General features: G+C 41.4%; 1 protein-coding gene and 2 long non-coding RNA genes across 4 annotated transcripts in view; 1 reads left to right on the forward strand and 2 right to left on the reverse strand.

Annotated features, from left to right (window-relative positions):
• Positions 1-11,007: 11,007 nt before the first annotated feature.
• LOC143419709 (uncharacterized) lies at positions 11,008-12,212 on the reverse strand. Of its 2 annotated transcripts, XR_013099726.1 has the most exons (3): positions 11,852-11,892; positions 11,265-11,461; positions 11,008-11,175 (listed from the first exon to the last, which is right to left on the reverse strand). It is a non-coding gene; the product is annotated as an uncharacterized LOC143419709 (long non-coding RNA). The 2 variants fall into 2 exon arrangements; XR_013099725.1 differs by having other exon boundaries at positions 11,265-12,212.
• Positions 12,213-13,695: 1,483 nt separating this feature from the next.
• LOC143419710 (uncharacterized) lies at positions 13,696-14,986 on the reverse strand. The gene is made up of 2 exons (XR_013099727.1): positions 13,953-14,986; positions 13,696-13,863 (listed from the first exon to the last, which is right to left on the reverse strand). It is a non-coding gene; the product is annotated as an uncharacterized LOC143419710 (long non-coding RNA).
• A 327-nt stretch (positions 14,987-15,313) lies between these two features.
• The window catches only part of sppl3 (signal peptide peptidase 3), a 40,468-nt gene continuing 28,768 nt past the window's right edge, over positions 15,314-27,013 (forward strand). Inside the window, exon 1 of the mRNA XM_004538196.5 lies at positions 15,314-15,891. Within this exon, the coding sequence (XP_004538253.1) occupies positions 15,866-15,891 (26 nt within the window). The 5' untranslated portion in view covers positions 15,314-15,865. The remainder of the gene's footprint in view (positions 15,892-27,013) is intronic.

Below are 27,013 nucleotides of genomic sequence, written 5' to 3' on the forward strand. Positions count from 1 at the left end.
CTTTTGCAATGTGTACAAAAAAAGAGCAACTTGTGTATATTGTTGCTTCTCTGAACAACACATTAGCAAATGTCCCGGGTTCACTGATGTATGAAAAGATAAAAAAGTACTAGGACTCACCAGGCTGCTTCAGAGAACACCTACAAGTCCTGTGAGAGGTAAATCAGAGATCTAACAATGTTGCTAGCTTTATAGTGCAGATATTGTATCTGCACTATAAAGTGCAGATACAGCATGCTGACTGTGACAGCATATTTCTCAAAGTTGTGAAATGTTTCTACATAATAGCAAAAGAACCCTTGAAACATGTATTGTTCTTGTAGTATGTCCACCTAAATGGGAAAGCTGAAAGTTGTCACTCTTTTCTATTTACCAAGAAGTTGAAACCATTCGAGGTTCTTTAAGAGTCCTGATCGCTTCTGTCCTACACCTAGATAAGGTTTTCACTATGAATGCTTTAACTGCAGGCACTAACTAGCACTTTCAGACCTCACATATCTTGTATTGTCTCTTCATAGAAAGTAAAAGCATCTTCAAAGCATCACATTGTCATCTATTAAGGCCTTTCTACTGCTTCTCATAGGCTTTGACTATACCCACCTTATTACTCCTATTTCTCCAGTCAGATGCATTATCTTAAGTCTTATGGGTCTCTGCTGCAGTCAAAACCCATTTAGGATGGATACTCCAAGGCCCCCTCACAGATCTCCCGTCACATAACCGTCCAGTGCTGCATGGGAGTGTTGAAAGGTTTTATAAACTTGACAAAGTGCCAGTGTGCAGTTAAAAAAACTATCAAATCCAACCAGGACCCACAACAGAAGCCTTAGAGGTTCAAGATGGCAGTTACCATTATGGCACTCCCCTTGCAAGGCCAGCAAGCTCCCCCGTCACAACTCCAGAAAGGTGTGAAGAGACAAAGTATAAATACTTTGTTACCGTATTTTACTTGAGTATTTTTCTGACAACTTGTTACTTTCACTTCCTTCCTTTTTGCACAATTATCTTTACTTTCTACTCCTCACACTTTCAAAATAGGCTTGTTACTTTAGGTTTAACACATTTGAGTGAAGCTTTTATTTCAGATTGCCACACGCTTTGAAACATCAAACTAATTTGAGCCTAAATGGAGGGAACAATAATACAGTACTATTGGTGTATCCATGACAGAGGCTTATCAACAACACATACTTTTATAGCATTTACAGTTCTATGATCAGGGATCTATAATTGGGTCAGAACAATCAGGAACTGCGTTTTTGGTGCAAATGTCCATAAGCTGTAGTGCAGTACTTTGGCATCTAGCTAGTGCTACAAATGAGAAGTGAGCATAAAAGGAGCAATGTTGGGCGATCAGCTCAACAAAAATCAGTAAACACACAAAGTGTGTGCAGTTTGTCAGTCTGCTAGCTAAAGGTGCAGCAGCTGCTCCTTAATTTCCCAGAATGAGACACAACTTCACCCAAAGATGGAGAAAGATTTAAAAAAAAAAGATGGGCCATGAGAGGAAGAAGAGAGGTTATTTTTAAAGGTATGCTTGATAAACTGAAAATGTAAAGCTTCCATGTAATGTCATAATTATTTAAATCAGATATTGGTTTTTTAAATGATATGAAGTTATGGGTTTGTTTGTTTTTTTCACTTTGTGAAACATCCTGCAAAAGCAAATTTTATATTGTTTAAAGGTTGCATGAAGCCCGAGTCTGAGTTAGGTTACATCAAGTGCAAAGATTCATTCATTCATTCATTCAAGATTTAGATTCATTTGCTGAATTCAACCTTTATACCAACATTATATGGTCCATTATTAAGTTAGTATAAACGGCATACTGACAATGTAGGGAATGGAAATCGGGTAAATCCACAAAGAGCAATAAACCTCAAATCAGCAGCAGCAGCACAGTTCACATGAGCTCTCAGTATAAATTATTGTGTTATGATTCTTTTCGATCGGCCAAATCCCACTTTAAGCACCAACTGTTCTCACTTTTCTTTGTAAGCATGGAGGCAAACAAAAAAAAGTTTTTCAAGTTCTTTCAATTTTCAAGTGTTAATATTATTTCGTAATTATAGTAATATAACACAAGGTTTATTTAACTTTATGCAAAGACAGTGGGTAGCTATCTTCAAAGAGCTTTAAAGAGCTATACTTTCTTACTTGGAGTGCATTTCAGAGCCTGCACTTTGTCACATATTATTTGTATTTGTACTTCAATATTTGTATATGTACTCACGTAAAGAATGTGCCACTGCTGCATGCACTGTCTCTTATCTGTTGATCCAATCAAAGCAATCTTGTCTGCAGACTGTTATGAACCCTAGTTGATTGTTTATCCTAGATTAGTGACTGGTTCTCCAACAATTACCTTTAAATTTTAACAAGCATGAGTAGGGATGGGTATTGATAAGATTTTCACAATTCCGATTCCAGTTTCGGTTCTGTTTAATGATTCTATTCTTTATCGATTCTCTTATTGATTCTTTTTAAAAAAGGAGAACACTAAGGTCGATTAGCTTAGAACTTTGTTTTATATCTTCTCTTTGAACAAGATAGAAATTTAGGAGTACCATGGCCTTACAAACCCAACAGTGATATCTTAAGAGATCCAGCCTATGGTGGGGTGTCACAGGGTCCCCAGGAAAAAAAATTGTAAATGTAAAATTATAAAATAAATATTCTTCTGTAGCAATACAAAAGTATAACATAAATTATTCTGTAGCAATTACACAAGAATATCCAGTAATGTCCCTGCCAACAATTAAACACATTCACTTACCGAAAATCGGGGCCTCTGCTGTGGCAAATGGGTGCAAACCTTTTACCACAAACTTAGTCACTGCTCGGTGACATTCGTCTATCCTGGCCTGAAAGGAGACGCTACCGGTAGACTGCAGCGAGAACTGCCAGCATCTGAGCCAGCCAGACTCTGTCTGTCTCTCTCATCATGGTCACCTAAATGCACAGTAATGGCAGGTTTTGTAAGAAGGCAGATCGCGCTAACATAATATGCACTGTTAGTTGATTATTTACCTGCCGCATTAACGGGAGAGGACGTGCAAACGTTACCGCTGCCGCTGGGTTGAGATTCACGAGTCCGGAGCAGAATTAAAAACATGACATTCATTTAAGGTCATCGTGTGTTTTGTGAGCAAATGCTTTTGCATATTCGTAGTGTTTCCTCCCTTAAATGAAATATCTACTTTTCAAGTATTGCAAGTTGCCCTGTTGTCATCCGTTCTCGTAAAGTATAACCAAACTTTTGAGCATTTGAGCCGCTTAGGCGCCGTGTTTTCTGCCAGGTAAATGACGCTCCGCAACGTGGTGACATCATTCGGGGCGACTGGAATCGATAAGGGAATCGTTTGCAAAAATGGCAAACAATTCCAAGGAATTGAAACAGTGGGAACCGGTTCTCAACAAGAACCGGGTTTCGATACCCATCCCTAAGCCTGAGGCCATGATTGTATCTCCACATGAACTATATCCTTAACAGCAGTAAAACACTCACTTCCTTTTGTTCAACTGTGCAATGTTCATAATCTTTATGCATTATCAGATTCCTCACATATAAAAACCATTTCACATCTCTGTCTTTCATTTAATGAACATTTTGAAATTGTAACAATTGCAATTGGTCTCTTTGACTGGACTGGGAAAAAAATCATTGTTTTGTGATCATAATTAAATTGCAAAGGCCTGTTTACTGGTTTAGATGAATCATCTGTCTCTCACCTCCATAATACACAAAATGCCCTTCCAAACTATTAACAATAAGTTCTAGTAACTCAGCTCACCTCGACCCTATTATATACTCTTTATTGGCTCACAATTTATTTTAGAATTGATTTTTAAATTCTTGTAATCGCATAAGGAGTATAAACAGACAAGACTATTTATCTTCTTATCAACCTCCTAGAACCTGGCGTCCACATATGTGGACATCAGTTTGGGTTGTCTAGACCAAAATACAAGGTTTTGATCTACAAGGGCCTGATATCCACTTACGAGGACATTATACTGCCACTGTTCTATTAAAATTTAAAACAAATGTCCTCGTAGATGCCGCTGGCACAGCTGGCAGCCTTAACCCAATTTCCCTCGGGATGAATAAAGTATTATCAATCAATCAATCAATCAATCAATAAGTGGATCTAATTTTTCTCAGAAACAAAAGTCAGGTAAAAAAAAAAAAAAAGCAGGTAATTCTTTGTCTTTACATTCATCAGATCCCAATCAGCCCAAATAGCAAAGAGAAGTTAAATGCATGCCATGAAAGATTTGGGGTCTTAGGGGGTTAAACACACTGCTGCTCACTCTTTGTGATGTTCAGAATTTTTTGGTTGCTCCACGTATGAGATTACAGACTCTGGGAAGACAGAGCCTTTCAACCTGTGGCACCAAGGACCTAGAGTAAATCCCACTGGATTCTTTTAAAGAGCAGCTAAAACCTTTTTTGTTAAACCACTGATCACTGACATGGTTAAACAACTGCACACTGGCAGGGCCCCTGGGGATAAGATTTGCTCTAAGTTCCTGGATGGTGGTGGTTCCTATCTTTAAGAAGGTGGGACCCAGGACGTGCTCCAGCTATAGAGGGATCATACTCTTCGGCTTCCATGGGAAAGTCTATGCCAGAGTGCTGGAGAGGAGAGTCCATTCGTTAGTCAAACCTCAGATTCAGGAGGAACAATGCAGTTTTTGTCATAGCTGTGGAACAGTGGACCAGCTCTCTATCCTCCCGAGGGTACTTGAGGGTGTGTGGGAGTTTGGCTAAGGGGTCTACAAGTGCTTTGTGGACTTTCAGAAGATATTATGGGTCATTCTATCCCTGTATAAACGTAACAAGAGTTTGGTTCATATTGCCGGCAATAGGTCAGACTTGTTTTCGGTGGGTATTGGAATCCGCCAGGGTTGCCCTTTATCACTGATTCTGTTCATAGTTTTTATGGATAGAATATCTATTCTGGGTATGTCTTACCGGGAGAATGCTGCGGTGCATACCCAGGACTCGCTGGAGAAGATATATTTCTCGGATGGCTTGGCAATGTCTCAGCTCAATATGAGTTGAAGGAGGTGTCTGGGCTGAGGGAGATCTGGGGTTCTCTGCTGACTGCTGCCCCCGCAACTTAACCCCAGAGAAGTGGCAGAAAATGGATGGGTGGAGGTGATTCATCATTGCCAGGTTCAGTGGATTGAACTTTGGAGCAGCCATTTGATAGGTGTGGTGGGCCACTGGTTCATCTGTTTGGGATGATAAGATTTGACAAGAATTTGTCTCTTGTGTAATCTTTACCAGCATTATGGGTTAGAGGAGAAGTGTATTAGGCTTCTTTAGTGCTGTGATCCACTTTAGGGGTTAGCTTAGCCACATATTCAGTGTACTCTAGGATTGGAAAGTGCTGTAGAGTAATAAATCTGCTAGTTGTTTAAGTTTCAACACTTGGAAATCACCAACAAATCTCCCCATTCCTTCCAGTTAACCCAAGAGCAGAATAAGAAACTCCCCGTACACAAATGGGCAACTTTAACATTCTGGATCCAGTCCTAAAGGAAGTATGAGTCACTTGCCTTAGTGTCTTATCCTGGCTCTGATCTCTTTGGTCAGTGACACTGGCAACATGGGCAAATACTAGCAGATCATTTGTAGGACCAGTTTATCAAATTTCTATCAGGCCTATAGCCTGTCAGCCCTCCCTGAAGATACTTCCAATTACGGTTTCTTTAAACATTTTTCTCTCTAAAAAATGGGAGTGTAATAAACTTCTCTATTTAGCCTTTTCCTATCCACGCCTCCCCACCCTTATCTCACTTCTTGTCCTTATTTTTCTTATAGCTGATTGGCTCTTGTGTTTCTTTATTTCTTAATTGAGCTCATCCGCCACACATAATTCAAAAAAGGCACTCCCTTCACCACCACATGGGGTGGCGGCTGAGTTATTGTGTCTCTGTCAGAGCTCAGCGTGTTGTGCATATGTTCCCTTTGTTTAAACTACCTATAATAAACCCATAATACTGGAGTAGTCATTCATGAATGTGTTCTTTGCATTTTGACCAGATGTTCATGCTGATAATAATCCCTTTGTTTGACCCTTGTAATTAACAAAAAAGAAGAAGAGTGCATTTTTATGATATTTTCTCACTCATTGTTTGATGTCTCATGAAATACAGCTATTTAGCTATCTCTTGTCATGAATCTAGAAGTTTTCTTGCATGGTGAAAAGTGACTGGAGCTGCTCCGAGGCAGCCGGGAGTTCTACATAGCCAGGATGTTTTTACCTTAAATGGCTTCATTTATACTCTAACATCGGTAATCAGGTAAATGGTATGAACTTGATAAGTCAGCCTGAGGTTTTTCAATCTAGATTTGAGCATGTTAACATAAAAGAGGTTTATTAGCAGCAGAATGATATTCATTTCAAAGTAGCAGCTCAAAGTATAATTTTAGAAGAATACAAAAAGCATAAAAAGCATATAGGTTAAAAAAACAGCACAGCTACTGCAGACAAGAAGCAGCGGGTGTGAGTGTGTATTCTACGATAAGTGATGTACACTGGCATTGTATTATTAAAAGGCACCGTATTAATGTGTGCACTTTAAGCACTGTGGTCAGTGAGACTTCACTGTAAGCTGACAGACCTCTACAGCTCAGACTGGGACTCCAAATTTTGTTTTTACTTAAGTTAGCAGTCTATGCTGTTTAATGTGCTAAACTCACGACCTTATTCTTTCAGCTGCAGACATGGAGGTGTTAAATAATCAGAGAGTAAGAAAATTAATTCCAAAAAACTAAACAAACAAGCAAAAAAAACCACATCTCCATATTAAGGATTATAAAACAATACAACTGTTTTGAAAGTGCAACCAACAGGAGAAAGCAAAGACAAAAACTAGCCTGTACCACATCCTCACACAACCAGTTCCTGGGACCCTCTAGGAATAGTGACACTAATATACGGGGAATTAATCAGTTAGTGGGGGTTGACATTGTACATTCCTCCCATCTTGAGCATAACCTGATCCAGATTAGACCTGCAGGAAAAGTTACCATGGCAATCTAAGGTGTGATGTAAAATGTGAACCACATTAATTGAACTGAGAACCCAACAGTCAAACAGTCAAACCTTGTGGTACCTGTTAAGTCCCAATTCTTGTTGGTACACGCCCATAGTGTCCAAAAGTTTAACTGTTTATGCAACAACAGTGTTAAACCTAATGCTCAGCAATCCTACTGCGTGTTCAGTGACAGCACCAGCTAAACCGCAGAAAGGTAAATTACCATGAAGCTTTGGGTTGAGCGCAGCTGCTCCTCTCGTGAGCCGGTGCAATCTCGTGCTGTGTTTAAGTCCCAAAGGTAATTGCCAGTTTCACCATTTACAAATAAAGTTCTTTGAAGTTGTAAACATGGGATCTTCACATCAGTAACCTGCAATTCCCACATGACATCAATGCAGCACCGTGGGTCCGACCAATAAAATGCTGAAATAAGTAGTGACAGGACGGGGCACTTCAGGGACCAATCAGATCTCAGTTCTCATTGCCCCCGCACCTGGACCTGCCCGTTATTTAACAATAACTTTCCAGGTAGTTCTTGGAAATTGTTATAATTACAGGCATTTTCTTGGTATTTTGTCACTAATAGCAACCCAGTTCCAGGAAGCTTTTGACTACAGCTCCTGATTTCAAGGAACACAGAGATTTTTATCACAAGCACTACACAAGGCAAGATCTGTTTGACGTCTGTCTCAGTAAATAAGCACGCCATGGTTACGGGCGCCAAAATACATAATTTAAGAGTTCTGACATCTAAAGTTACTATAACTATTGTGCTTGGGGTTGCAAAGGTTATTTAATATCACTTAACATTAATTCGCTGAAAGGCTGTGTGTTACAAGGTTAGCTCATAGTTCCTTCTTGCCTCTGTCAGTCCCGATCTGAAAGCGAAACCACTCCAACTGGTGTCTAGAAAGAAAGAAAAAAAAACATCCTCTCAAACTAAACCAGCAAGTGGTTTCTAAGAAATGAAAGGCTAAACTTGCTCTCACGAAAGACTGGGGTAATCTCGTGTTTTATTTCACGAGGCAGTTAAATGTAGGATGGTCGATTATGCCCTAGAATTTCAGCTGTTTTTTTATGCTGATTCTGTGACTATGTGTCTCTCGTGCTGAGAACAGATTGTATATAATCTGTAAGAAAAGAAGCTCTTTATGGACTTTGGTAATCCCAGCACTCATTGGCAAGAGGGAATCCCACTGCCCCATTTATGACCCCTCATGGTATTTGTAAGGAAAAACCTCCCTTCTTCTGTTTTCAAGCATCTTATTTTCCTCTGATGAATATATGTACAGTCAAAACTACGTATTTTGACAGCTTGAATGTGGGTGTTACAAATATGCAAGAACTAAATAGGAGACTTTTAAGGCATAGTTTAGAGGTTCAGAAGTAATTATACTGATCTGCATGAAGCTCAAACAAAATTATCATCTGCAGTGCTTTGTTTAAAAGCTGTCTGCAGTCATGCATAAACTATACACACATGAGCAGAAGGCCATACTCTCTCAAGCGTTCTCTGCAGCTTCTTTCAGCCTATGTTGTTGTAAGGTGTTAGGATTCAGCCACTTCGTGTATACCTAATATTCAAAATTGATTTTTTTAAGTGTCTACATTGGCATAACCACAATCCTCAACTTCCTCATCACATAAGAAAAAATACTGATAACAACAAGTTAGCTTTCCAAGACACACTACTAAAAATGAACAAGCCACACACAGATTTAGTTTACTTCAAATAAATGTTGTTTAAGTCAAACTGAATGACAGACAAACGAAAATATAGAAAAAAATATAGTCAAACATGAAAGTTGCTCACTTAGAAATGAACAAAAATCAAATCCAAATGCAAATTCTTAGTGATAAAATCAAAGACAAGGGAATTTCAAGTTTTCGGTAGACAATATGTACATTTGCATGCTTGAATCTATTCAAATGAGGGGAACACTGTGTATGACCTTCAGAGTGTCAGTGAATGTTTCCAGCAATTCGTATGAGAAGAGTAAGTGTGTATTTGTTAGGGTTTTAATGCCCAAGAAGTTTAGAAGATGAGAAACATTAATGTGAAACAAGGACCCACAAAGACAAAGAGGTCACTGCTGTTTCCCAGCAGGTCAGACAGGTAGTTTCATCCAAAATTGCTGCAGAAATCAGCTCATTTTCCTCTTTGTCTGCATGCCAGGAAAATTCAGACAGGTCTGTGAGCTCTCTGTAGCACTTATGGTTACAGTTTATGAGTACTTCTGCTGCTTTTTCTTTCCCTATCTCTCAGTCTGGTTAACCTTCCTCCCTTCCCATCGTCAAAATGGAACGGGCTGTTCTGGAAAGATATTCTTCGCTGCGTGCTTGGCATTGTTGTCGCAACACTTCTGTCAGCAGTAAAATCATCAATGAAATTAATGTCAGTGTGCCAGTTTTATTGGCAGCTGTAGATGCTCACTCTGTTACTGAACCAACAACATGTTTGACAGATTGCTTTATGATCTGGGTCATGAGCCGTTCCCCTTTCTTTTCTTTCATCAACCCATCATTCTCTTATATTAAATCTGGTGAATTACACGTTCATGTGTCTTGTCTTGTTAGATAAGGTCAACACCTTGCTTATGTGCTTATTATTATTATAATATAAGGTAGTTTTGTTTCCATGCACTCATCTGAATACAGTTTGATCATCCAAAGTATATCTATGGAAAATTCCTAGTGAATATCAGACCCCTGCCATGACCCTGCCTAATGCCAGGACTTTTCAGCACAACTGCTTGTGACAGTGTATCTAAAAAAAAGATAATGTCCACGAGATATGTCAAATATATTGAGTCATTGCCTAATTCTTCTTTCATCCCCATCAAACCAACATTTCCACCGTAGCACAAGAAATACTGAGCAGATTACCATCAAATTTCCTGACCACACCCATGATACCTAAAGAATACGCCAGTTCTATTTTGGACATCTGTCCTTTAAGACCCCATCTCATCAGTTTGTACATTTTGTGTGGCCTTTGATGGTCCTCCTGGGAACTGAGTCCTTAATGGTTTTGGTGACCCCCTCTGACCTTTCCTCTCTTACCACCGTCTGGCCAAAATATCCACTTGAGGACTTCAAAGTCTAAAGGGCAGATTGTCATTCAGTTTACTAATATATGCTATCCAGAGGATAAAAGGTAAAATTTGCATTCTTTTGTGCACATTTGCTCAAAAATGCATCTTTATCAGATTGGCGTATTGATTGTGAGAAACTCTTACAAAGCATTTGTGTCATTCTCAAAGCAACAAACCCTGGCTTTAATGATACATTGATCTTTTAGATGTGTTGTGTACTGATAAGGCTTCTTTAAAAGGACAAACAGTCTATAGATGTGTCACTGCAATTGTGAGTGATGAGAAAAATAAACTGTTGCAAAACGTGGCTACAGGAGAAATCAGGTACAGAAACGAAATTCCAGAAATTCACAAAAGTCTGCACAAAAACAGAGCAATTCATACAATAACTGCAAATCACAAAAAAATAACAGCCACGGGTTAAAGAAAAAACCCAATGTTCATCCTTTACACAAGACTTTGTGGCAGTCTGTACAATTATAAAGCCTGGACCAAAGTCAGAGACCGGCAGACAATGCCATCACTAGAGCTATACATTTAACAGGACTGATAATAATAATTTTGTGGTCTTTGGGTGCCATTTGGGCATTAGACCAGTTGGGTATTGCAGTGTTTTTGTTCCCATAAAATCTCCATTCCATGTTCACAGAGGGAATCAATATTCTATTAGTGGGTAGGCTGTGGTATCACTACTAGGAAAGGACAATAGAAGGCAGCAATATGAAGTTACACAATGGCACCCAACATTTACCGCTGCATGACTGACATAAAACATTTATAAATTAAAGCTGAGCCTGTCACGGTCTCGCTGGCAGACCGTGGGGATGTGGGGAAAGGAGGACCCAAAATGCAGGACTCTACAGTGCAACAGTGTTTATTTACAGTGGTGACAATCCGAACAACAATAAATCCCCCCGTGCGATCCCAACTCCCGTTCCGTGTCTTCTCCTTTATCCCGTGCTCCGTGCTCTGTCTCCGTTCCCTGTGTACTCTCCGTGTGCTGCCTCCTGGTCGCCACAATTCCTCCTGAGGAAACACGCATACCAAAGGCAGCCGTGAGTACAAAACCTAACAGTAGACTTGCACTAACCTTGCACAATACGCTTAAGACTGACGGGAAGTCACTCAACGATCCAGCGTCGAGGAGCTCTCAGCCACACTGTTTTGAAGCTCCTCTGACGAGGCTTGATCGGCGCCAGGTGTGTGTGGATTCCTGGGTGGGACCGGTCAGCTGGCAGGGCCACACCCACCAGGCCTAAAAGTGCCTGCCACGACCGCACCCTCACATACACAAGCACACACCCCTAAACACCTGACAGTACACCAACACGGAAAAACAGGACAGCAGACACAACCATAATAACAACAACCACAATAATGATAATAATAATAATAATAATAATAACTACAATAGTAGTCCACACTGCTCACGGACCCCGAATCCCTGGAACTGGGTCCGTGACAGTACCCCCCCCTCTAAGGGTCGGCACCCGACGACCCAAAAACAAAACAAAAACCACAGTACAACCAACCCCGGGCGGGCGGCGGGGGGTCCCGGACGGAGGGCCCCAAAACCCCAGTTCAAATGTCCAACCACTGCCATGGTGGGAACAACAGTTCTTGCGGCCGACCCAGTGGACCGCAAGCAGGCAAAACTCGCTACGGGTCAGGCAGTGGTGGGAAAACAGTTCGGGCGGCCTACCTCCAACCCCATGATGGAAGCGGAACGCTTCAGGCGGCCTGCCACGGGTCCGGTGGCGGCGGAACGGTTCTGGTGGCCTGCCATGGGTCCGATGGCAACGTCGCTGCTCCGGTGAGCAACAGCGAGGCGTGGCACATGGTCTATGACGCGCCGGTCGCTGACGTGGACGCACTGGACGTGGATGGCGTGGAGGCCGCGCTAGACGTGGAGGTCCCTCCGGTTCGCTGACCTCCGGCTGAGCGGGTCCCTCCTCGGCTGGCAGCGAGAGCCCCTCCTCGGCTGGCAGCGAGAGCCCCTCCGCGGCTGGCAGCGCCGGTTGTTCCTTCCGCTCGCCGAGCTCCTCTGCTGGTGGCTCGCTGAGCTGCTCCGGCTCGCTGAGCTGCTCCGGCTCGCTGAGCTGCTCCTGCTCAGGCATGCTGAGCTCCTCCGGCTCGCTGAGCTCCACAGCTGGCGACGTGGGCTCCTCCCGCTCGCTGAGCTCCTGCTCGGGCATGCTGAGCTCCTGCTCGGGCATGCTGAGCTCCTGCTCGGGCATGCTGAGCTCCTGCTCGGGCATGCTGAGCTCCTCCGGCTCGCTGAGCTCCACAGCTGGCGACGCGGGCTCCTCCCGCTCGCTGAGCCGCTCCTCCGGCTGCGACGCGGGTATAGATGGTCGTTGATCCGGAGGTGAAGATGGCGATGCGGAAGCTGCAGGTGGCGAAGATGACAGTCGAGCGGGTGATGTGGATGGTGAAGTTGAGAGTTCTGCGGTCGCTGCAGTCTGATGGGACGCTGGTGGAGAAGTAGCTGCAAAGGGCGGAGGTGATAATGGTGCGGCAGCTACTCGTGGTAGACTGGACAGCGATGTAGAAACAACAGGCGGGTGACATAATGGCAGGGTAGTTCCAGCAGGCATATCAGCCTCCAACTGAGGATGAAGACGAGAGGCTGACTGGACTGGCTGTGCTACGGCTACAGGCTGGGCAGCTGGCTGTGCTACGGCTACAGGCTGGGCAGCTGGCTGTGCTACGGCTACAGGCTGGGCAGCTGGCTGTGCTACGGCTACAGGCTGGGCAGCTGGCTGTGCTACGGCTACAGGCTGGGCAGCTGGCTGTGCTACGAGGTTAGCTTTCACACAGTCCCGTGAATAAACAGATGAGGTGAATGAAGATGAATTGTCCATATGACTCACCACAGCCAGCTGTTGGAAAGTTTTAGAGTCTGACTGCGGTGAGGCACGCCGGCGGCGCAAGCGTCGCTTCTTTAACGATGCCGGGGCCAGCGTATCAGGCTGAGGTTCCACCAGCCGGCCGGACAGGAGAGCAGCTGCGTGATTTTGAGCTGCCGGTCCTTGGTCTGCTGACTCAGCAGGTGCCGCAGAGGTGAGTGGAGATGTGGTGAGGTGCAGAGGGCGTGTGAAATGTTTCCCCCGCAATGGAGGGTCCAACAAGCGAGCTGCAAGCGACGGCGGGGAGGCTATCAGCCTATGAAAAAAGAAATAGGCAGCAAGGGCTCCCAGGGAGGTTGCCATATCCTCCTCGCCCGGACAGCCCAAACCAAACAGCTCAAAACAGGAACTTTCCCTCAGCGTGGTTATAATCGAAATTAGTCTCTTAATGTCCAAAAAGCTCACAGATGAGGTGATTGATGATAAGAAGGAATCAAAAAATACGACCTGTAAGTGTCTCTGATGTGGATCTGCCGCCTGGATAATGCTCCGACAGTATTTCCAGAGCTGGGCGAGCAATTCCTCCTGTGAAACGGTCCTTGAGTCCGCTGGGCCCATAATGGCTGGATCGTTCTGTCACGGTCTCGCTGGCAGACCGTGGGGATGTGGGGAAAGGAGGACCCAAAATGCAGGACTCTACAGTGCAACAGTGTTTATTTACAGTGGTGACAATCCGAACAACAATAAATCCCCCCGTGCGATCCCAACTCCCGTTCCGTGTCTTCTCCTTTATCCCGTGCTCCGTGCTCTGTCTCCGTTCCCTGTGTACTCTCCGTGTGCTGCCTCCTGGTCGCCACAATTCCTCCTGAGGAAACACGCATACCAAAGGCAGCCGTGAGTACAAAACCTAACAGTAGACTTGCACTAACCTTGCACAATACGCTTAAGACTGACGGGAAGTCACTCAACGATCCAGCGTCGAGGAGCTCTCAGCCACACTGTTTTGAAGCTCCTCTGACGAGGCTTGATCGGCGCCAGGTGTGTGTGGATTCCTGGGTGGGACCGGTCAGCTGGCAGGGCCACACCCACCAGGCCTAAAAGTGCCTGCCACGACCGCACCCTCACATACACAAGCACACACCCCTAAACACCTGACAGTACACCAACACGGAAAAACAGGACAGCAGACACAACCATAATAACAACAACCACAATAATGATAATAATAATAATAATAATAACTACAATAGTAGTCCACACTGCTCACGGACCCCGAATCCCTGGAACTGGGTCCGTGACAGAGCCAGTCTTAACTTTTCTTTCAGTGCTCCAGTGGTGCAGGCAAGCATCAACCAAACATATGCTTCCATTGTTTGCTTACTCACAGTGGATTTATACTTTTGTGTTAAATCTGTGCTGTAGTTACATTGTAATTGCAAACCCTATGTGGTAACTGGACATTTACCTCCCTAGAAGTGTAACTACATGTTGCCATCGACACAGAAGCACAGATATAATTGCAGGAAATGGCGTTGGCCACAGAACTATAAATTAAGCTACGGATAAGTCCGCCCATGGATAACGTCACTGAGTGTTTGAGCAGAGATCTTGTAACTTGGTCAAGCCCAATACACGTTGACCTTTATTTCACCTGCAAAGTCCCAATCTTCATGTGGAGTTTATGTTTTTTTTACCACTAAAAGGGGAACGACAGTGAATGCCCTACTATGGTTATTACATTGAGGAGCCAGAGGGGGCGACACAACAAATGGATTTATTTACGTAATCATCATCATAAACATTGAGAACATAAACATTGAGAAAAAAAAACAAAGAACTAGGCCCAATATATTTTTTATATAAATTTGACTTGATTATTTCAGTAAATATTGCTATGTTGCACACTCTTTTATTTATATTTTGATAAAGGGCATCTATGGGGTGATTCAGTCAACATATTGTCCTGACAACTTGATAACCGCACGACATTTCTTTTATCGGCTTTTGGTCCCTTTTAAAAAACAAAAAATCACCAAAGGAGGCGCATTATGCAAAACAATATTTTTAAAAATCTTAAAACGAATTTATTTTTTATAATTATACACACGTATTCAATTTAATTTGCTCTGAAAAAAAGTTTTTTTTATTTTTAATTTAATTTACAATTTTATTTTTTGTCATAATACTAAAGTAAATTGGTTAAATATTCATGCACGGCCCGTTTTTTCCGTATTTTGTATGTCACATAATTCAGCAATTAATTGCAACAACTCGTTGCCTTTCATAATCGCTGTGTATATGATAGGCTGCAGTGCTGCCGGGAGGGGAAACCATTACAAACGTTTTCGATGCATGAAAGCGTTTCAGTGCACGTCCTATTTGTAAACCTCTTCAGTAGGGCGATTTTGCGCGCTCCCGTGGACTCGCCATAGAAAACAAAGCTGAACGTCTTCCATAACAGCTAGAGGTGCAGACTTGAGGAATATCCGAATTTAGTCTGCATACAGCGAGCTGAATATGGATTTACTGTGGGTGTAGCATCGTTGGAGACCGAGCCTTCTCGGTTGGAGTGACAGCAGGACACTAGCGAAACCACCGAAAATAACAGCTGTGTCTTTTTTTCTCGGGGTGCTTTGTCTAGTCCACCTAACGATAGCAAACCATCACTGTCGTTTTAACCGCAAGATATTCAGCTAGTTCTTACTAGCTGCTGCCGGGATGTATCACCATGTTGTCACCAAAAAGTAACCGCTAAGACGTCGAATTGTGAAGGAAACGCAAGAAAACATCTCCCGGGTCCCGACGGGTTGTCACTGGGACCTGAATCTGTGTTAGCCACAGTCGCGGAACCCACTGTTTTTGGCGATATGGCGGAGCAAGGCTACTCATCCTGGTGAGTGCGTACAGGCATTGCGCTACCGATTGGTAGCCGCTGTTGCTATTGCTAAACCAGATTGCAATAGGTCATTAAACCAACGAACCGTATTTCTGTCAGTATACAGAAACCTTTGTCTCTTCACATCGACACTTCACATGCATTTATCAACGTCTTCAGAACAAAAGGTCACTCATCCAGATATTTTTCCATCAGCTTGATTTTTTTTTTTTTTTTGCTAAACTGCTAACTTTGGCTAGCCCTAGCTAACGAGCAGCCCCAGCTGATGCCGTGCTAACATTGTCCAGCATCGGTTAAATCCAATGGTGGCTGTTGCAAGGAAATGCTAACGAGTTAGCTGCCCTGCTGATAGCTAAAGCACAATGGGGTGGTCATTTTAAAAATTTTCCTTCGCTTTTTGGAGTACGGCTGGCTTTGTTGGTAAACCCAGTTGTGCACAATAAACGCAGCGTTTCATGACAGTGTTAAAAGGCTTAGTTTGTTGTCTGTGCCAACAAATTAGCGCTAGCTGGCATTCGTCGTCGACCTGCTGCTCACACAATAACAAAGGTTCGGCTGTAGCTAAGCTAGCATCGGTGTCAAGTCACAAAAATGCAGTTTTTCCATACAGTGACAAGCGATAGGCGGTCACAGATGGCACCATCAGGTCTCGAGGTATAGAAACGATATATAACTATAGTGTCATAGTAATTTTTGTGGTCGGCGAAAGTATAGATTGCACGAAATCATTCAGAGATGATGTGATAAGTGAAATGCGTTGTCTCCGAAAACGACCTCTTTCTTATGGCCTAGTTAATCTATACTAGGTTATACTTGTCTGATCTATGAACTAAAGATTAAGTGTTTGTGTCATGTCTACTACAAGATTGTTTTGAGTCTGAGAAGGCCGAGCCAACCGGGTCTTCCCTAAGAGAGTGCATTCATTGAGTTGTACGAGTCGACTGTTTATTTCATATACTAACCTTTATTTAATGTCACACCTTCTGCCTCTGAAAATCCCAGTATTCATGCTCTTTAAAAAAAAATCACAATTGAATATCTTTCATCAGTTTTAGATCAGTGAGCAAAAGTCTTTCCCAGTACAGCGATATCTGTAAATGCAGATAAAACAAAGTTTTTCCCAACGTTTTTGCCAGCAGGGTGCCACTGTGTGCTTTTAGCTTCATAAGTGGTCTATCAAACTGTTTGTGTGGTAAATGTGTTGTATAAAAAGTCCAAATCACTGTAAAATGTGAGGCCAAAGAAAGAAAATAGTTTGTATATTTTTTTTAATGCACAATTTTTATGACTACACCCAGTCCACAGGCTTTTACAATGAAACTTGATATTTGAAAGGGTTGTTGTCATAAATTTTGTGTGCAATGTTATTGGATCTCAGAATGCAAATTAGTGTCCAAAAAACAAGCTTCATGATCCCGTTTGACTTGTCAACGGCTGTGATATATCAGAAGATAAGCGAAGCACTGGTGAGGATTAATTAACATAGTAAGCTTAATTTATGTGACCCAGCAGCAATAAAACCCACTGCCGATCAAGATGGATTTACACCTCGATGAGATCGGATCAAAGCACAAGCAAAACTACCTCCAGATGTGGTTAAATCAGTGGATTGATTCGTAACACAGCAGATAATGTCCATTTATTCTTTTGCTTTAAATGGGACTAACATTGAAATATGTCTTCACAATATTACAGCCCCATCATTTTTCTTTTTTTAATTACATTTATAGGACTGAGATCATCTCTGACTGGGAGGGGAGGAGGGTTAACTTTATGTTTGATTATTTATTTATTTTTAAAAAAAAAGGTATGAATAGAAATATTCAGGCATGCCTTATATGCCCCAAACAGCTGTTCCGACTTTGACACACAGTCTGCAGTAATGTGGGTGGATAACACTCCATCAACCTCACAGCCCAACGTCTTCATACGGCTGATCTTTTTTTATTTCCACATTTAATTATGAAAATTCATATTCAAATTTTTTTTTTTTTTCAAAATTTATATTATATGATCAAATTAAGAATATTTTCCAGGTGCACTGTTATCTATACTGTTCTACAAACATAAAAAATGATTTGGGGTTATTTTATGTGCGCTCCTACACATGACCATTTTGCATGTGTTTGTTTTATATATGCTGATATTTAAGTTATAGTGATGCAGATTAAATCAAGTATGAATTCAAAAGCTAATGATGATGATTTAACATGTTATTGGGAAAACAACCTGTAACAATCCTCTTGATCGGTAAGCTATCTGGGATTGCTCTGAACATATTTATTATCATCTGTCCCCAGGCCTTGCTTTAACAGTGTTAACGTATTGTTCATTCTCAACCTTTTAACACTTGTTGAAGGTAGCTTAGTACAAAGGGAATCTGAAAAACGGATAACCTCCATCCAAGAGAGTGAAAAAGAGGAATCAGAGACATTATACTGGTTGAAATTTATTCAGAACAGCAAAGATGGTTATGAAATTTTAACTGAGAGGGGGGGAAAGGGAAGGGGGGGGAAAACCCCTTGCTTTTGGGGAAAATCTGTACATAATTTCATTATCATTTAAAACATTTCATTTGTGAGTGTAGTTTGTCTCAATTGCCGCTTAAGTTCGAGTTCATTAGATACTTGCTTTAAACTAACTCCCCAAACAAGTGCCACAAAGCTTTACCCAGATGGCTGCTCAGTGGCAAGACTTTCTTCTAGAAGGATTTTGGGAAAATTCAGCCACTTCAAAATTCTCTCTGGTCTAATTTGCATACATTAGTCTATTTTTTTTTGAGGAAAAAAGAGGAAGAAAAGAACCACACACACCCACAGAGGCAGTTTATAGAGGGGAAAAAAGAAAACATACAGAAACACAATAGAAGCACTGATAAGAACATGCCAAGTGGACAAACCATAAAGCCATGTCGGCCAATCAGAACCACAGGCTCTGCAACGTCAAAAACTGCCAACCCTGCAAATGCCTTTTCTGAATTTCTTGACCCATGATTTCCAAAAGGCCAGTTTCAGTGACCTAAAACTGCGTGTGTGGCTAAAAGGCTAAAGTCCATGGAGAAGGAAAATCTGTTTTGTTTTTTAAACACGTAGTGTCAACAAAGCCTTGTACATTTTGTGACTTAATGATTTTGTGTTAACCATGGCTAAAGAGTTGTTGATATAAGGATTCCTGCTTAGAGATGTATTTATTGTAATATTTATGATTTAACTCAAGCTCCTCAAAAGAAATTAGTCTAAATGGGGTTTAGATACATAGTTGCTTGTGTTGATTTGCAAGCTCAGCAGAAAAACATTAGATCGTGACTATCTATTGTGCTTGAAATAGCTTAAATGTCACTGAGGAGCTTCAGAGATGAATAATGAGTAAATGTGGAATTATAGTTGAATCTCAAAGCTTGTGTGCTCGCACTAAATTTTCTTTTTGCTTTGCAGCCAACCTGAGATTTATTTTAATTACTACAGTGTGCACAGCCAACCATCAGGGCAGAATATCATAGTGTTTGTAGACATAAGCTGTTTTCAAACACAAATTTAGGACAGTTTTGGAACAATCTGGTTGAGATATTTTCTGCTTTTCTCACTTGTAGTGAACAGCAGGAAATAAATTTGCAGTGTGCTGGAAATGTTAGATTTGCTGCAGTATTAGGTGCTCTGTTCAAACATCACATGGACCCATGAAGCTGACAGGTTCTCCCCCCCCCAAAAAAAACCCCCCCCCCAAAAACTCATCCGATCCAATTGCGTGGGATATTTGCATTTTGCCCTACACTTCTCCTGATGTAATCTGATAGAAGTTAAGAGCACATGCATGAAAATGGCTTCATATTTTCTACATTTTTATTGGTGTTATCTAGTAGTGATGTTTTCTCTTCATATCAGCATCATCAGGTTAATATAGTTTAATATTGCACTAGATCAATTTTAAGTCATCCTGTTACAGTAGAGTAAGTGATGCCACTTTTGTCCTCACCTCAGTACCCGTTTGTCAGAAGAGCAGCAGCTAGGCCCAGTGCAGCTACCTCGCACACTGAGCCACTGAATGCAATGTGTTCCTAGTAACTTTCAGAAGACACCAGAAAGCACTGCTGTTTTAAATCACATGCCTAAGTTTATTAATAGTGTTGACAAAGAGCAGATATTTGAAGACCGATCTCTCACCGCAATTTGTAGAGACATTTGTTAAATGTGCACTTAGTTTCTGTTGTGCGCAGCTAATTTTATATCAAGTGTATTGCTGTCCGGCGCAAACGACAGTGAGCCCCTTTCAACCTCACAACAACCAGCTGACCAATCTTTCTGAAGAGTCTTCATTTGTTGCCACTATCAACTCTTGCAATAGCAGCAATTTGCTTTAAAGTTAGATTACTAACCATTGGTAGTTGTTTTGTTCTAGTTTCTCTTCCTAGCTTTTAGTTGTGTAGCTGACAGTGCATGCAGTGTAAATGAGAAATTTTCAACCGTGACATTTTAAATCAAATTATGAAAGTCACACTTCCTGAAGTGAAAGCATAGAGCAGCAGAACTATTCAGTTGTATGGCACTCTTTTGTTGTATGGCACTCTTTCTCAAGTCAAGTTTATTTATAAAGCACATTTAAAAACAACCGAGGCTGACCAAAGTGCTGTACAACAAAATACAAATATAAAATACAATAAAACACAAGTACATAAAACTCCTCACTGATAAAACAATAAATTAAAACAATAAGTTAAACCTTGCTAAAAGCCAATGAGAAGAGGTGAGTTTTAAGAGCAGTTTTAAAAGTTCCTAGGCTTGTGGAGAATCTGATGTGAGGAGGTAAACTGTTCCACAGTCTGGGTGCAGCCACAGCAAAAGCCCTCTCTCCCCCAGTCTTTAGTCTGTACCTGGGAACATCTAAAAGCATCAGGTCTGCTGACCTCAAAGATCTCCTGGGGCGGTAAATGCTAAGAAGCTCTGCCAGGTAAGGAGGTGCAGTACCATTAAGGACCTTAAAAACCAGCAGTAAAATTTTAAAATCAATCCTAGAAGCAACTGGGAGCCAGTGGAGAGAGCAGAGAACCGGAGTGATGTGGCCTCTCTTTTTGGAACCGGTCAGCATGCAAGCAGCAGCGTTCTGCACCAGTTGGAGGCGATGCAGACAGGAACGATCTAAACCAACATAAAGGGAGTTACAGTAGTCCAGCCGTGAAGTAATAAAAGCATGGACCACCCTTTCTAGATCGTTCCTGCACAGGTAGGACTTGACTTTGGCTAAAATCCGTAGATGATAAAAAGATCCCTTGACTACGGAGCTGATTTGTTTATCAAATTTAAAAGCACTGTCAAAAGTAACACCGAGGCTCTTAATGGAGGAAGTACATTTGGATGTTAGGGGTCCCATAAAATCAAAGGAAAGGTTGGGGTCTTTAGGAAGCCCAAACACAATGACTTCAGTTTTACTTTCATTTAGATGTAGAAAGTTAAGCGCCATCCAAGTCTTAATGTCAGACAAACAGGAGAATAACGGCTGCAGAGAGTCCTTACAGTCTAACCTCAGAGGGAGGTAGATCTGAATGTCATCAGCAAAGGTGTGGAAGGACACATTATGTTTGCGCAGCACATTGCCCAGAGGGAGCAAATACAGAATAAACAGCAGGGACACACTGATTTCTGACACACTGATGGGGCACTGCCCTATTTGTAATATACTGAAAACTTTTTTTTTTCCTAATATAACTGTTTAAGTCCTGCAACCACCAGAGAGACCCAGTAAAGATATAAAGTGTTGGAAGATTTGACATAACCCCTGCCTGCTGACCTGTTTAGGCTAGTGATGGCGTTTACACCAGTTACCGTTATCAGTTCATCTGCACAGAAAACTGGGTTAAGTAGCACAATAGCAGAGAAGATGACGTTGTTGTCTTTTATGGTAGAGCTGGAGCCTCACCTCTGACACACATTCACCGAGCTGTGAGCAAAGAGACAGCCCTTGGGCTAAGACTAGGGCTGCACAATTTTGCATAAAATGAGAATCACGATTTTTTTTGCTTAGAATTGAGATCACGATTCTCTCACGATTTTCTTTTCCAGTATAAATATTTATTGCACTTATTAACTGCACATCAACTTCGTAACAGTTGAGACTGAACATAAAAACAACAAATGTCTCACATTTTGTCGTTGCCGCAAAATGTTGTACTGCTTGAAATTCCGTCTCCACCGTTGCTCGACGCTGCGTGTATAGAGCAGGTAGTGCAACAATAGAAAAATAGTTGCGGGACAGCACTGTGTAGCGTTGTCTAGGGTGTTGATCATTTTCCTAAATCCCTCGTTTTGCACAGTGTTGATGGGAGCCATATCTTTGGTCAGGTGATAAGCAGTGTTGGGACTAACGCGTTATTAAGTAACGCGTTACAGTAACTACGTTATTATTGTGGTAACGAGCACGGTAACTAGTTATTATGCCAAAATCAGGAACGCGTTAGTCGTTACTGGGATTTAGATAGGTTCGTTACTTCGTGTGGTGGCTATCGCGGAGTTTCCACAGATTCAGTAACATTAGCAAGTGGTGGAGGCCAGCAGGTGGATGAAGGAAAAGGGACGCAGAAGGAAAAGAGACCCGAGGCAGCCGCCGGTCCAAGTGTGAACTGAACTTCAGGTAAGAAGTTATGACCTGCAGTCTCTCTGGGTCAGATATGAACCAAGTTTAGGTGGAGTTTATTTTCGTTATTCTGACTTTTTCCGTACTGCGTGCTAGCTAGCATGACGGGAGTTTCTATACAGCTGGGTGGGTGCTATGAAGTTAATGATGTTGAACTTTATTTTGTTCATAAGTTATTAGAGTTGCCAACCGTCCCGTCTGGTATTCAGAGAAAATATTACACGTTTCTTATTGAGGTGAAAAGGAACAGTTTGTCCCGTTATTCAGCTACAATGGAAAAGGCACAAAGCTGGAGTTATTCTGTCTTTGCTGCACAGCTGCCTCTTCTTCTCTCATTCTCTCCCCCTCCCTCTCCCGTTTCTACGTCAATCATGAAAACTGATCAATGATCAGCTGATCGGCTCTCTTGTTTGTTTATCGCTCACTTTGCGCCGAAAGAGGAAACCAGTGGATGTCACGCTAAACAACAGCAGCACGTTTAAGCTTGATCAGCTGTTGTTAGAATTTATTTAATATTAATTTCTAGTATCAGCTGATGTTTGCTGGAGCCACAGCTGTAAACCTGCGGGTCATGATATGGTTTGGTTATCTGGTGAGAGGGAAACATGAAGATGAAACCAGGAGATGTCCTTACTGAATCATCAGAGCTGAACAGGTGATGGAGAAACAGGTTTACCTTTTAGGTGACATGAATGAGTTGAAGGGAAGTTATGAACTGTTTCTGAGAGACAAATAACCCCAGGATCCTTTTTTAGGTAGCTGACAGCTGGTAACTGTGCAGGTGCGGCTCTAGCAAAGTGTTGCCAGGGGGGCATGTAGGGCATTAACAGGGAAAGGGGGGCACAAAGAAATACTTTTCTTTCTTATTCCCATTTAAAATGTCTAGCTTTTAAAAAATAAATATCTGAATCTTACAACAAACGATTGATAGATTGATGCATATATACCATCAAAACAGTGTACATCACTGTCACAACAGTGTTTATTTTCATTCAAAGGCTTTATGATTTTTTCCTATAATGGTGGGCCGGTCTCTAGTCAAAATGCCCGGGACGATTTTCTGTCCCAGTCCAGCCCTGTATGCAGCTCATCTGCAGTCTGGTGTTACCTACATCTTCCTATTCAGAAGGCAGAATTTCCGAGTTCTGAGTACAATCGAAAGCACCACGACTGCAGTTTTTGTGTTGGATGTAAAAGGCGCACATGACTCTGTGACGTAGGCTAGAATCATGGCAGCAGTCAATGACGGTCCAGGCGTGGGATTTCTCTCGTGGAAATATGCATTATACATTATACATTATATTTTCCTTTCTATTGGTAGGTGGCACAGTGCACTTGTGGCAAGTAAGCAAGCTAGAAGACTGGCAAAGTTATGGGAGAAACACATTAACAAGAGAATTCTGAGTAAAACCAAAGTTACTTTCCCTAGTAACTAGTTACTTTGAAAGTAACGAGTAACTTGAAGTAACTGAGTTACTTTTGAGAGAAGTAACTAGTAATGTAACTAAGTTACTATTTTAAAGTAACTTACCCAACACTGGTGATAAGTGATAGCTTCCATAATTTCTTTGTGCCTGCGGGAGTTCGACGTGTATAGGGAAGCGCTGCATAAGGTTCCTGTTATTGATGTTTGGGTGGTTGACCGGGACAAATTTTCTCCAGTCACTTTCTTGTCATCCCTGACGTGCTCTCCGTTGTTTTTTTTTTCCCTGCCAATTTCAGCAGCCAGCTTCTGTATCACGTGGTATAAGGCTCCGCCCTTGTCATTTGTTGAGCAGGAAGAGTGAGCGCTCGTTGCCGATTGTACCCAGATCAAAATGCGGTACAATCATCGTCTTTTTTTTAAAAATTGTTGTCATTTGGAAATGAGATCGCACATAAGTATGAATTGAGATCGCAATTTTCTAACGATTAATCGTGCAGCCCTAGCTAAGACCGTTAATTTTCTTTCACTTAACCTGAGCTTTAATTTTTTTTTCTTAAGTTGATAGCAACAGTGCTCGTTTTTATAATCACAATCAAGACCTATATTGGTAAAAAGCTATTAAACTTATTATTTTAGTTTAAGCAGCCCAGTTGTGGGTGGGAAGAGTGGCAGCAAAAATATCCAAAGGGGGCAGTAAAACTGTATTGGCCTTTTTGTGTGTGTGTGTGTGTGTGTGTGTGTGTGTGTGTGTGTGTGTGTGTGTGTGTGTGTGTGTGTGTGTGTGTGTGTGTGTGTGTGTGTGTGTGTGTGTTTATACGTATATGACTACTGTATATCCTCTGGTATAATGTTTCTTTCTGTCAGCAGTACTATACTGCTGACAGATGACTGCAAGAAGAGTACTACATCTCATTCCTCTGGAAACTAACGTTAAATAGTTTTGTGCCATCAGCAATTGAATTACTTGTAAATTCACATATTTTTGAGTAAAGTTGTTTAAAAAATAATACGTAGATAATAATAAGCTAAAAATTACAGATCTGATTAGATAAAGCAAAAGTACCGATGGCAACAGTGCCATCTTTGCCTCCAGTCAAATTCCTCACCTCACTATTTGCCGAACACATGACCACTACACAATGCTCAGCAACACTTTATTGCTGAGCATTGTCGAATTTTGAGAGGACAGCAAAGTTGCCAGCAAAGTTGTTAAACGGTTTCATAAATGTTAACAAAGCCAGAGATCACATTAACAGTAGCCATTTCACTATTAGCAGTTAACCAATAGCCACAGTAGCCAACATCATTAAGCTAGGAACTAGCAGCTATGGCTAATAATAAAATATTAGGAGGATAACACAGTTATTTGTGTCCAGTGTCAAGTACTCAAAGGTAATAAGTGGCATTTTTTTTCTGTTAGAGCATTAAAGAAAACAAACTAATGATATAGTGATATATATGACTGAGTATGATTATGTCTTGGGTTATTAGTTTTATTGTAAATATTCTGTATTTTTATATAAACTTGTTCTCAGAAAACATTTTAAACTAAAATCATCATTCAGTCCAGCAGGCATCATTGTGTTGAGTGTTGAGACCCAATACACCTCTTTCTGAGAAGTCAAATCCAATGAAATGCAGAGTGGCAAGGGACTGATGTTTAGCTTCTTGGTAGTGTTTGGCTGTAACTACTCCAAGTTCCCAGTATGCATGCATCTAATATGTTCTGAAGTTCACTGGTTGACTGCTCTTTGTTTTTTCAGTGTAAGCTTGACCATTGGGGCATTCAAGAATACGGATTACTGATGTTGTACTGTAGTTTAGTTTATGAATTGTTTGATAAGGAACGTTTTACCAATATGTGGATGGGTAAAATATATCTGAAATGGTGTTACACTGTCTGCATTTACCAACATCTTAAGTTTCCTTTTAGGTGATGCCAAGTGTGATTAGGTTTGCTGGCCTGAAAACTGTGTGCAAGATTATTGCTTATTGTTTGAGCTCTTTGAAATGATAGGAGAGGAGGCATTTCAGTGATTCCACTCAGTGATTCCACTTAGTGACGGTTCAGCTTTTAAGATGTGCCAGTGTCTGTTAATTATGTCCCTGGATTTCTGATGATAGTGGTTCAATTCAGTGATGAAAGTTATTCTTTCATTTTTTTTCTGTTAAGGTTTTAAGGCTTAAGCAGTTCATATCTTGAAGATACTAAAGCATGGAATTAGGCTCTGACGATTATGGAGGGATGGCACTTTCCTTAATTAAATCATGATTTCATCTCCTTTATCATGCTTTTGAATTCTTCCAAGTCTGAGAAATTTCTCCAAAGGCATAAAAATTGCCCAGTAGGTATGTTTTCCTTGAGATGACTTGGATGGTGTTGCAGTGAAGAAGAGTGTTATGTTCAATAGGGTTCCTTTAAATTGAAATATGTAGGCTTCCATCTTGGTGTATAGACATGGGTAGATTACAATGAAAAAGTGTCTAGAAGGAAATACTTGAATTTACATGTCAGAAACATTTTGAGTTCTCCAAGAAAGTACCATCTCTCCATAATTGACATAGCCTACACCCAAGTCATATGTCATTTCTGTGTCAGTGTGACCTAAGGGTGGAGGATGTTAAGGATGATTCAGGTAACAAGTTGTTACCTGAATGCCAGCGTATCATTGGTAGTGCAGTGCTGTTTATGCATAACAGGCCTGTGCAGTCTTGCAGTCAAGTTAAACGGTGTGAGTCTCAGCAAGTTAGTTCACTTGAGGAATTTAACTAGCTAGCCACCATGCTAAAACTGAATCCATCTGTCTAATCTTTGAAACACTTTCAGTTAGTTAAAATACTTTTCTGTCAATTCAGATTGTGGATCAGGCTAAAATGTTAAAAAATAATGCTATATATCTTGACGCATGCCCAATCATCCAGGTAAGTAAATCCCAAAAGGTTGATTCTGTTCATCTGGACGTTTCGTCACTTGGGTGGGTGACGAAATGTCCAGATGAACAGAATCAACCTTTTGGGATATTGCCATATAGTTTCAAGGTTATATTAATAGGTTATATTATATTTCAA

The sequence above is a fragment of the Maylandia zebra genome, linkage group LG7 (assembly GCF_041146795.1).
Source record: "Maylandia zebra isolate NMK-2024a linkage group LG7, Mzebra_GT3a, whole genome shotgun sequence".
NCBI lineage: Eukaryota > Metazoa > Chordata > Actinopteri > Cichliformes > Cichlidae > Maylandia > Maylandia zebra.